Below are 13186 nucleotides of genomic sequence, written 5' to 3' on the forward strand. Positions count from 1 at the left end.
CTGCTGCAAAAGAGATCAACTACTTACAATCTAAACAAACTTATGATTAGATATCTAACATTTGTTTTTTCTAATATTTTGGAATAATTTTATACTTTTTTAAAATAATTTGTATTATATTTTTTCACAACAAGATATTAAATATTAATATAAAATACAATATTTTAAATATTTTAAATAATTATCAAAATTGAGCGCTTTCTTTCTTTCATACTTCGGATCATTTTCTTATTTCCTCTCTTAAAGGTCCCATATCATGCTCATTTTCAGGTTCATACTTGTATTTTGTGTTTCTACTGGAACATGCTTACATGCTGTAATGTTCAAAAAAATCTTTATTTTCCTCATACTGTCAGCCTGAATATGCCTGTATTTACCCTCTGTCTGAAACGCTCCGTTTTAGCGCATTTTGACGGAATTGCAACAGAATTGCGTTGCTAGGCAACTTGGGTCCATGTTTACTTCCTGTCAGCTGATATCATTCACATACACTGCAACCAGGAATAAACTGGGACACATTTATTATGATTACATTTAAAACTAAAGGGTCTAAATGTTGTATATTCGTGACATCACAAATGGGCAGAAATCCTGACAGCTTGTTTCAAATGCAGAGTTTCTGAATACAGGCTGTGTGTGTTTCCCTGTGGATTGAGTGTTTCGATACTTTCACAGTATTTATATAGAACTTAAACCTGCTTTATAATTAAAAAAACATGAAAATCTCACTTTTTTATAATATGGGACCTTTAAATTCAGACAGACGAACATATTGCTTGTTCTTCATAGGTGCATGTTGTACCGTTGAGCTCACTGGGTGACAGTCAGCCCCTACAGACAGACAGACTTGTGGACCCACGTTTTAACACTGAGGAGGACTTGAACTCAACTCTAAAGTTGGACACAAAACTTTCACCACAGTAGTTTCGCCTTCTCTCTAAAAAAAACCAAAAGGACCAGTCCGTATGTCTCTGAGTTGTAACTTATATTTTTAGACCTCTTCAACATCTGTTCAGTGAGTGAGAGAGGCAGAGAGAGAGATGGAGCATCTGTTCCCAAACGCGTCGCGCAGCGTCACTGCTGCTCTCCAAAGCACCGCACGGACGATGTGGTTCTCCGGCGTGGTCATCGCTTCGGTTTACGGTGTCATCAGCGTCTTGGGGCTAATTGGCAACATCACGCTCATCAAGACTTTTTGCTCTGCCAAATCCATCCGCAATGTGCCCAATCTGTTCATGTCCAGCCTGGCTCTGGGTGATGTTTTGCTGCTGGTGACCTGCGCTCCGGTGGACGCCAGCAGGTACCTGTCAGATGAGTGGCTGTTCGGCAGACTGGGCTGTAAAGTCATCCCCTTCATCCAGCTCACCTCGGTCGGGGTGTCTGTGTTCACTCTCACAGCCCTCTCTGCTGACAGGTAGGCTACTCTTTCTCTTCTTCTTATCATCTATTATTGACCCTACACTGTAAACAATTGCTGTTCATTTCCAGCAGGATTTCAACAGTCTTAACCTGTTATAGCTAAAAACAGTGCTTTACTGTTATACAAAAGAAAACCTGTTAAATTACGCTCATAGGCCGTTTTTTAACTCAACTATAATGCATTCTTAAAAAACAGCACTTTACTGCTGATCAACTGTCTAAAGTATCGTCAGTAACAGTTTCATGCAGTATTTCTTTAATTCTGGGACCTGATCTGCACATGTGAGGCTTGTACATTGTACATGATTGTAAAATCAGTGAATTAGCTTTATTGTTCTTCACTCACATGTTGTTCTGGTTTGCATTCTGTTCTTGTAGCCAGCTATAGACAGACATTTTGGGAAAAGTATCAACAAGTCTATTATAGCCTTTTTCCTAACAAGTCCCTTTAATTGTATTTAGTGTGACTATTCCTATGTCTGTAACCTGCTAAGTCTATTCATCTAGGCAAAAAATAATGTTTATTAAAATTTATGTAAAAAATACAACCTAAATAGTGCATTAAAACAAATCAGTAAGATAATGTAAAAGAAAGGTGAAAAACAGCTATATAATGTATCTTTAAACAGTAAATTAACTGTAAAATACTGTGAAATTAATAAAAAAACCAGTTTAAACGGTATTTTTCATTAACAGTACAAAGCTGTAAATTTCAGCGACAGTATAATAATGTTAATTTTACAGTAACATAAAGGCAACACTGCTGCCAGTACTTTAATGTTATTTTACTGGGAAATTCTAGAACAGTGTGGAATAAGAAAATGATCCGAAGTATCAAAGAAAGCGCTCAATTTTGAGAATTATTTAAAATATATTTTATATTAATATTTAATATCTTGTTAAGAAGAAATATAATACAAATTATAAAAAAAAGTATAATATGATTACAAAATAATATAAAACAAATGTTAGATGTCTAATCATAAGTTTGTTTAGATTGAAAATAGTTGATCTCTTTTGCAGCAGGAGCCACTGTTTTACAGTTAAAGGTCTTATTGATATTTTGTTTTTACGAATATTAAAACAAAAGCAAAAAAAACAACGTCCACAGAGCTTTTACAAAGGAGCCACATAAAAGTATGGCTTTTCCTGAAAACTAAAGATTATGATTGTGAAATAATCATTTTAAAATTTTTGGGGGGTCCAAAATGAATGTTTGTTTATCCCTGTGGAAGATATCTGACGTTTGGTTCCCACTTCTAAGAAGGCTTGAGAGCCAATAAAGCGACGTTGGTATCACGTGTGTTTTCTCTAGTTAGGGTGGAAAAAATGTCTGAGATTGATGGTAAGTGCTTGGCAAACGACTTGTTGTGAAGTAAAAGCAATGGAACGAGGGAGGGAGAATGCGACATCTAGTGGTTGAATGTTATCAATGCTATCAATAGCACCTTTAAATATTTGGTTACAAGCAGCATAGAAAGCCTACACCATGAAATATAATATTACAACACATTTTAAAGTCTTTAGAAACTATACTGGTTCCCCCCCAAGTATGTGTGATCTCAACATCACACTGTTTCACACTGTTTACTGCTGCTGCAGCTTTTAAGATGGCACTTTTAGTACTTTTGCCTTTATTAGATATTGGCAGTAGAGAGCTGAGAGGAAATAAGATCAGAATGATGGGGGATGACATGCAATTTCAAACTTTTGTTGTCCAATGACATTAAGATGTCTTTTAGGTGACAGAAAGGTGACAGGAAAAATAAAACAGTCACTGTCACAGTGTGGATGAAATATAATAATATCAATATGCATTAAAGCCTTGGCTGTCAGCGGAAAGCTTAAATGGTAAAGTAATAGGTGTATAGTATGAAAAATGTGTTTCTCTTTGAGGCTGCTGACACGTGCACAACGATAAAGGCAATTGCTACAGGGTCAATTCATTGCTGGCAATTTTCAATTTCAAACTTTTGTTGTCCAATGACATAATTTTTTTTATTTTATTATTTTATTAAAAAAGGGACCATGTACAGTTTAAAACATAAAATGTCACCATTTGATGCACCGTACCAGATTATAGCTTTAAGCAAATTCACATCTGTAAGTCCCTTGGCAGGTCAAAACAAAGAAACATACTACAGTCATACAAGAAAGAATATACAAAACGCACAATACACAGCTACACACAATAGCACATTACAAAGTATGCTTGTCAAGTAAAAGCAAGTCATGAAGACCAAGACGTTTTAAGTTGGTTTTGAAAATGTTTAAGGTTTTAAGATGTCTTTAAGTTGACAGAAAGGTGACAGGAAAAAAACAAAACTGTTACTGTCACAGTGTGGATGAAATATAATAATATCAATATGTATTAAAGCCTTTAGTGTCAGTGGAAAGCTTAAATGGTAAAGTAATAGGTGTATAGTATGAAACATGTGTTTCAGAATGCTTTGATAAATATCACAGTAAGCATCCCATTGAAACCTGAGAGAAAAAAAAATCTGGATCACTCACTGGCTTTAGTCACATGTGAGTGTGATGTGTGCATGTGAGCTGCATATGTTTCAGTTCTTCTGCTCATTATTTTCCCATCTTTAGCCACTTCGTTATTTCTTCTCGGCCAAAGTAGCAGGGACTCCTCATTAACCTGCCTCACAGCGTCGGTATTTGATGCCCTGGGAAATGAGAACGTGCTGCACATACGTACAGTCCTTGTTATTAACGAATAACCTTGAGAGCGCAAGAAATGAGATGAACAGAATATTGAAAAGATGTGTCCTCGAGCTGTGTGTAACTGATAATGTTTACTTCCAATGAATCGTTCTTGGAGTTTCCATATGAATTGGGGTCATGGCCGTGATGCACGTTTCTGTTGAGCTGCAAGATTGAAATTCAAAGGTTAAATCAGCTGTCTTATACACAGTATGATAGTCACTTCATTTATCATTATCAATCTGGCACTTCAATGAGACATTGAATAGAGGCTATATGGACTTCCAGCTACTTGACAGTGGATATGATGCATTAAGCTATACAGAAGGATAGCAGAGCAAATAAAAGACTTGGTATTGTGATTACTTTTGACAGCAGGTAAAGCAGAACGATGCTCTGATTCACTCTGTGGGTGTGCAACACCCGCCACCAGTAGCTCACCCGCCACCTGTAGCTCACCAGGCACCAGTAGCTCACCAGCCACCTGTAGTTTACCAGGCACCAGTAGCTCACCAGCCACCTGTAGCCCGCCAGCCAGCTGTAGCCCACCAGCCACCTGTAGCCCGCCAGCCACCTGTAGCTCGCCAGCCAGCTGTAGCCCACCAGCCACCAGTAGCCCGCCAGCCAGCTGTATTTTTTCTTGCTGAGAGTTAGATGAGAAGACTGACACCACTCTCACATCTGCTGCTTTAAATAAATATGAAGCTCAAGCCAGCAGCCGGCTGGTAGCCTACATCTTCTCGGAGTCATACCCCAGCCAAATCTGCACATGCAGACATGATGCACACACAATATATATGTATTCAATGTGACTTACTCTTTCCGATAATATCATCTTTGATGTCCATCACAAATAAACGTCCATAAATCTGCATGGAAACAACAGAAAAAAGACAGTCCTTATAACTACAGAACTCGCCCGAGAATCATCAAGTTTTTAAGTTTTCTTCAGTATTAAAGCACTCCACTGATATATGTCTGTACATTAATGGCTACATTAGAAATGTGAACTGCTAATAGCTAATTTGACATACTTTCAATGGTGCCCAAATGTAAACAAATAATCCACACTGACATTATGCTTCCTGTTTACAGCCCCAAAAGCACCATGGGAATTGTAGTTCCAAAACTTAGAGCATGATTATCACAGAAGTAGACAGAAGACAGAAAATAAGTGTCAGACTATGAAAACTCTGCTGTATGGTATTACATATTCATAACTACAGAAATCTCAACGGTGTCGGTGTGTTCAGTTCAGTTCTAGGAAACGCGTCTTAATCCAGTCTGCTGACATCAGATCAGAACAGTTTTATATTTTTCATTCATTTGAGCACAGATACATTATCCTTCAATCAAGCTGTGTTTTCAAATTGTGTTTTGACTTTGGAAAATAGAAAAATCAAGTTTTAATGAAATAAACTGTGGAGGTGAAGTGAACAAAGAAAAAGTACGTCACTGCTTTCTGTTCATTTCACCCGGGTTGAACCTGTTCAACACTTTTAATAATCATCACTCCTTCCACATATTCATAACTCCACCAGGTTGATGTTATCTTCTAGACAAGGCTTGTTTTCATTGCTCCTCATTTTCTATATTACTTCCTCGAATTCAACAGGGGTAATGTGTTTACCGTAATGCTTAAAGATCAGTTTCAAGACATTATTTACAACAACGTTTAGGTTGCCAGATGCAGGATGACCCCACCAGTGAACCATTTGACCCCTTGACAACTTAAGAATGTAATATCAAACTCCTACCATAAACATTTCAGTTCTACTGTACTGCCCTCTCTTTGTTCAAGCAGCTATAATCAATGTTTTATATAAACTATAGAACATATTACTACTTTTGTAAAAGGGTTGATGTGACAATAATCTTTAACTCTGCAGTTTCCCCTCACCTCCACAGAGCTTTAGAGCAGTTTTCTGCTTATTGTTTTGGTTTTGCTGCTTGCAACAGCGTCGATTTTAGCTGCAGCTTTTCTGCAAAAAGAAAAAGCTCTAAAAACACCTGTACACTGCCCAGCTGGAGGAGCCAGTGAACAAAGAGCAAGAGCAATAGAGCAATATAGGCTATTCCCTCAGGAGCGACCACAAACAGACCTAAAAAAGGACACTGAATATGGAATTTACCTTCACAAGGTGCACAGAAATGACTCAAAATGAATGCAAATGTTTGCTAAGACGTTTACCGTATCATTTAAAAGGGTAATAATTGGTCTTTGTTTTGTTTTCTTCTTGTTTCCGCTGCCACCAAGTGGCAAAAAAAATCAATTGTTGCTGGTTTCAGTGTTGAACGCAGTCAGCCGCACTGCAAGACATGAAAGAAGTCACCATTTAATTTTTAAATTGTAAAAAGGGCACCAGTTTTTATGGTACCCTTTAACATTTGCTGCCAAAAAAGGGGCATGAGAATCAACATGGGTTCTCACATCTATTCATCTATCCATCCATCTATCAGGTACAGGGCCATCGTGAAGCCCCTGGACATCCAAACATCAAACACCACTACCAGCATTGTCCTGCGGGCGGCGCTCATCTGGCTCTTCTCCCTGGTCCTGGCGGTCCCCGAGGCCATCTTCTCTGACCTCCACACCTTCAACGACACCTCCAATAATGAGAGCTTCGTCACCTGCGCCCCTTATCCCCATGCTGGGGAACTGCACCCTAAAATCCACTCCACGGCCTCCTTCCTCATTTTCTACGTCATTCCCCTGCTGGTCATATCCATGTACTACACCTTCATCGCCCGGAGCCTGATGAGGAGCGCCTTAAACCTGCCAGTGGAGGGGAACGTGCATGCAAGACGACAGGCCAGTGTTCAAACTGTCATTACCAGGGCAGTAGCCCGATTTGTGATATACTGATATATTCCATCCCCCTCTAAAATGCTTTAAATATTTGAATTTGTCACGTTTAATTATATTTTTTTGTCACATTCAGGTTTAAACGCTGGTTCAAAGCCTTTGGCAGGAGTACAATTTTGGTGGGAAAATATGAACTTATTTTCTTTGTTTACTGAAATCTACTCATTATCATATGTGTTCATCGTTCTATGAAACTTAAAGAACTGTTACAAAAACCAAGCAGCTGACCTCAAGATATGTGAATGAAAATGGGTTGTATGGGTACCCACGAGTCTCCCCTTTACAGACATGCTGTTGTTGCCTGTTGGGCTGCAGTTTGCCATGTTATGATTTGAGCATTTTTTATGCTAAATGTAAACCTGTGAGGGTTTCTGGACAATATTTGTAATTATTTTGTGTTCTTAATTGATTAACAATACTAAATATATACATACATTAGCATAAAGCAAGCATATTTGTCCACTCCCATTTTGATAAGAGTATTAAATACTTGACAAATCTCCCTTTAAGGTACATTTTGAACAGATAAAAAATGTGTGATTAATTTGCAATTAATCGTGATCAATCACGATTAAATATTTTAATCGATTGACCTAGTTTTCACATCAGATTTGTGTTCTGTAATAAAACCATATACAGGACAAATTGGTATGAACAACTTTTGTTAGTACAAGAAGTAGGGCTACTAGTTTTCTTCATCAATTGGATTATTATTACTGATGCATTACTGTGTAAACAGCATTTTCCTGTTGCAGCTGGTGGAGATGAAGCTACTGGTAAATAGGCTACTAAATGTACTGTTGGGTTATTTAATCTGTACTATATTTATAAATGTATAACCTATTCAGAAAATAAAAGTAAAAGTACCTCAGAAGCATACTTAATTACAGTACATAAGGTAATATACATAGTTACTCTCCACCACTGATTTCTGCATGATTAAAGGTGCAATGTGTCAGATCTGGCCAGAATTTTAGTTTAAAACATTAAAAAAATTAACCAACATTATCAACAGAGTGTGAAGAAGTAACAGCGTGCCTTCGATTTTTAAGTTTCATATGATACCAATATCTTCACTCTAGCTTTAAAAGCCCACAACAACCTCTAAAAGATTGATTGCCTCATTACGTTAAAGAAATTCGTGGCGTTAAAACAAATTTGCGTTAACTTTGACAGCCCTCGAGAAAAGCCTTCAGTACAGAGAGCACACATGGGTGCAGTCTCCACCAAAAACTCAAAGAAACCTCACTGTGTCTCTGCTTATAACTTAGACCTTTATACACCATGTTATATGAGATACCTGAATAGACTCAGTGTCTCCATTTACCAGATAGAACCGGTTTGTAGGGAGCTCAAGGTTCAAGGTTATTCTATTCATACTGGACAGCCTTCAACTGCCGTAACATGACATTACAATCAGTTTCTCTTCTACAGTTAATTATTTTTTCTACCATACAACAATAATCAAATTTATTACACGGCTGTGTTAAATACTCAATTCTGATTGGTCAATCACGGCGTTCTACGGCCTGTTATTTCTTTATAGCAGACTGTTGCTATGTATAGCAGACTGTTGCTATGTATAGCAGACCGTTGCTATGGGCGCAGTTCTGATGTCGGACTCTGGCAGACCGTTTTGTGTCAAATCATTGATTTCTTAAGTAAGTAGCCGTGTAATAAGCGGGATAATGTACAGCTAGCGGGTCATTGTTGTGAAAGAAACCTCCGCTTCGCGTTGGGCTGCAGCATCGCCCTGTCGGGGTTTCTTTCACAACAATGACCGGCTCGCTGTACATTAGCCCTTACTTTTATAACAGCATTGTTCTTTGGTTTTAACTGGGTTTTTTTTTTCTACAACCAACAGGTTGAATCAAGAAAGCGCTTGGCCAAGACGGTGCTGGTGTTCGTTGGTCTCTTTGCAGTGTGCTGGCTTCCCTGTCACATCATCTACTTATACCGCTCCTATCACTACTCTCAGGTAGGCCACACAAAAAGCACCTAATACGTTTATTCATAAGAACGCCTTTCTTGCATTTCGCATGTAGTCTGCACTGACTGCATCCGCGTAAATATGCTACGGTCAGAGCTAGTGAGGTAGAATAAAAAGTGAGAAAGACTGCTCATGGCGGGCGGGAGGGGAAGTGAATTGGCCCAACAAACACACAACTTTCAACCAGAAAGACCGGCGTTTTGTTTTGCAAGTTACGTCAGTGACGTTTGTCACATGTTTTTAGTGACGTTTGTGGCGTGTTTTCCGTACTTATGTATGTTTCTGTATAATTTACGTACTTATTTTAAGCCCAACCATGACATTTTTCCTAAACCTAACTGTGGACGTTAACATAGTTTTGTTGCGTGGCGTACAAATGACACACAGAAAGCCTAATATGCATCCTCATGACACGCAGAATGACGTTGTAATGTCGTGCAATTTTCCCCTTCCCGTTGGGCTATGATGGTTCAAAGGTTGGTTCAGAGTTGGTTCTAGGTTGGTTCAGAGTTCATGTTGCCTCCATCTCATAAACCATTTCTTCTCAACCCTCCACGCTGTCTCTCCCCCGCCAGGTGGACACTTCCCTGGTTCACTTTGTGTGCAGCGTCGTAGCTCGTATCCTGGCCTTCACCAACTCCTGCCTCAACCCCTTCGCCCTCTACCTGCTGAGCGACACCTTCCAGAAGCAGTTCAACCAGCAGCTGTGTTGTTGCTGTCGTATGATCCTCAAACGCTCCCCGCAGAGCCCGACTCATTATAACACACATGTGACATCGGTCCGCAGCACGCAACAGTCTGTGGCGAGTCTGAGCATGATCAATGGCAAGCGGTTCTGTCAGGAGGATTGTGTGTGAGGGACACGTGTTTGTCTGTGTGTGTGTGTGTGTGTGTGTGTGTGTTTGTGTGTGTGAATTCTTTGCTTTTTTGCTATGTTCACAAAAGATTTTGATCATACGAACCTTGCATAAAGATATATAGTTGAATTATTGTACCTAAAACGGGTACTCCAGTGTTTAAATATTGCACTTACATACTTGAGAAAGACATTATTATTATTATTATTATTATTATTATTATTATTATTATTATTATTATTATTATTATTATTATAAAAAGAAGAAAGGTCATCAAACCAGTAGAGTATTATTATGGGTCAAACTCTAAAAACACTGGATCCTACATTGTCCAACCCTGTCTCCCTGAGAACTACGGTGGCCGACGCAAAAACGCAAACGCCCCTATCTAGAGCCAGTATTTGGTTTGTCCATTCTGGGCTACTGTAGAAACGTGGCGGCCGGTTGCGTGAAGAGAGGACCCGCTGCCTATGTAGATATAAACGGCTCATTTTAAATCAAAACACAATGATTCTTATATTCAGGTGATAACACTTTAAAGAAAACATACTTATTAATATTATATTCCATTTCTGCTAACAGATTCCCCTAAATGATGCACACTGCTCCTCATACTTGCCAACCTAGAGACCTCAAAAATAGGGAGGATTTCAAAACCAAAGCGGGAGGTTTGGGGGTCCTCCCCCAGAAAGTTTCAGAGATTATGTTTCCTGCATTCTGGTGACTTTTAAAGAGTGAAAATAGCAAAATATTAAGTACACTGCAACAGCATTTATATGTTAAAAAGGTCTCTTTTAATTTGACTTATAATTCTCAGGAAAGAAAACTGAATAGGTCACCCCTCTTGCATGAATTTGTGTGATTATCTGGCATAAACTAATATTCATTCATTCATTCATTCATTCATTTCTCTCTCCATCTCTCATTCACTCTCCCTCGTCGCCACACCACAACAGCTTTTCGCTGCATTGCTCCAACTTTGGGTGCTGCACACTGTGATGTGTGGCGAGCGCAGCTCAAACCGCGTTGTGTCACGAGCACCTCTTCCACCGGGAAACCGCATTTGGTGTAGCTTTATGGTCATTCAGGTGGAAACAGCAGGGCTTATACACGCTGTACAGAAACCTGCCAGAAACAGGTTGAGCTAACGAAAAGGAAAAAATGTGGGAAGATCCTCCGACCACATCCCCCCCTTCTCATCCAACTACACTGGCTCCCTGTTCAATAACAGATTGACTTCAAAAACTTTCTGCTCACCTACAAAGCCCTCCACAACCTTGCCCCCACCTACCTCACTGACCTCCTTCAGGAGTACACACCCTCCCGTTCCCTGCGCTCATCATCAGCTGGTCTTCTGACCACCCCCACCTCACGCCTCAGCACCATGGGAACTAGGGGCATTCAGCTGCACTGCTCCCAGGCTCTGGAAGTCCTTCCCTCCTCACATCCGGCAGTCTGACACTATTACAACATTCAAATCCCATCTCAAAACTCACCTGTTCAAACTGGCCTACTCACTGTAGTGTGTCCATCAGTCCATCACACGTGTCTGCCTAAATGTGTCTTTGTCATGTCTGCCTGTTTTTATCTGTTTGAGTATAATTTTATCTTTGTAAGGTGTCCTTAGGTGTCTTGAAAGGCGCCATCAAATAAAATGTATTATTATTATTATTATTATTATAAGATTTGTCATAAATCGGGAGATATACGGGAGAATTGTGACCCTAAGAGGAAACCGGAAGAGGGCACTGAAAAAAGGGAGTGTTTCGGGAAAATCGGGAGATTGCTGCTCCTTTAAGAGTTAAAGCAAGACTGCTATCTTTCTCCCTAACCTTAATTTGTGCTTTGAGCATCTGAACATAATTATAAAGAGAGTCTACAGCCGTGCTAGTAGCTAGGAGACGGGACCGTGACCTTTCCCATAATGCAACATGATGAAATCTCTTTGATATACCCTCTGTACCAAGTACATTAACACATCTTTCAATCTCAACCCCTCCAGTTTGTATCACTGGCTACTATAAATATCTCCCAGGAAGCCAAAGCTGAGATAAACCTGAAGCTCCTCCAGAGACACTATTTCCAGTTGAATCGTACTATAGTACGAATGACAACTTAACTGAGCGCCATGAGTAACATTTGTGAAATGTCCCTTTAAGGGTTCATCCAAGCTTATAAATCTGACCGAGGTGCAGAATTTGAGACGTGAAAAGATAGCATTGTGATTCTGTGATCAACAATCATCTCTAAAGAAGCTACATGTACAGTGTTCAGGGAAGTGAAAAGACATATTTTGCAACAACAAAGTAGAAATATCAGTATTAGTCTTTAGAAAAAGCAGAATAAGTCAGGTCACCCCTTTAGAACCAAAGTACCTTTAATGAAGCAAAATAACCTAAATCACTATTATTGGCACTTCTATGATAAATAAGATGCTTTTGTTATGATGTTGGCGAAAGGTAAATTCAATCAGTGAGCTCTAATATGTGGTATCTTTTTATATCGATTTGTAATATGCTGGCTGCACCCTGTTGCTGTTCGTGTATAATATGTCTAAATGTTTGATGCTTTGGTGATAACTGGGAAATTTCAAGTGTACCTTCAGAGATGTATTTTAAATGTTATTCGTCATTACAGAGTGTTTATTGAGCTGTGAATCAGGTGAACACAGTGTGAAAAATTAACAGTGAATGTAAATGCATGTACGCAATTTGTGTTTCTATGTTTTGTAGTTGTGTGTGATATTGCACTGTGCATTTCTCTTTCCAGTGGAAGAAAATAATATAAAAATCAAAAAAGATTGCAGTCAAATTAGTGTGCACCATATCACTTTCTACATTATATTGCATATTGCATGAAAACGGATCCTCATGTGCGTCTTTGTGCTTTGGTTATGTTTAGAGCGTTAATCCTGTTGACTGTGTATACACCACATAGTTTCTGCACCGCTGTGTTCACTGCACATGATTATTCTGCACTGTCACACGCTAGATTTACAGTCACTGTGTCACACCGCAATGTCCTAATTTGGTGTTTCACAAAGGCAGAGGGTCATGCCCAGGTTGTGATGAGTGGGTGTATAATTCAGTCTGGATAGCGTTTGTTTAATTGTGATGTAAGCGTGGTGCCAAATTTCTGTCCTGTGTGGTCTCAACCACCTACTCAACATGTCATCTTTATAGTCGGGCTCATTCTGTGGAAAGTCTGGAATGTAAATAAGGATTAGTTATTATATTTTTAATTTAAGGAACGAAAGAAACTCAAATCGAGACTAATAAAAGCACATGAGCGCATGTGTTTGAAATCCCTTTCAGGAATCAGGAGGCAGGAATCCTGCAGAGA

The 13186-nt window shown here is 39.1% G+C and overlaps 1 protein-coding gene across 1 annotated transcript; it reads left to right on the forward strand.

Moving 5' to 3' along the window:
- Positions 1-1040: 1040 nt before the first annotated feature.
- LOC141758163 (gastrin-releasing peptide receptor-like) lies at positions 1041-10351 on the forward strand. Its single transcript, XM_074619308.1, has 4 exons — positions 1041-1414; positions 6592-6943; positions 8862-8975; positions 9563-10351. Exons 1-4 carry the CDS (start codon positions 1041-1043, stop codon positions 9842-9844), a joined length of 1122 nt encoding a protein of 373 aa, XP_074475409.1. The 3' UTR covers positions 9845-10351.
- Positions 10352-13186: the final 2835 nt, after the last annotated feature.

The sequence above is a fragment of the Sebastes fasciatus genome, chromosome 2, assembly GCF_043250625.1.
Source record: "Sebastes fasciatus isolate fSebFas1 chromosome 2, fSebFas1.pri, whole genome shotgun sequence".
Classification (NCBI taxonomy): domain Eukaryota; kingdom Metazoa; phylum Chordata; class Actinopteri; order Perciformes; family Sebastidae; genus Sebastes; species Sebastes fasciatus.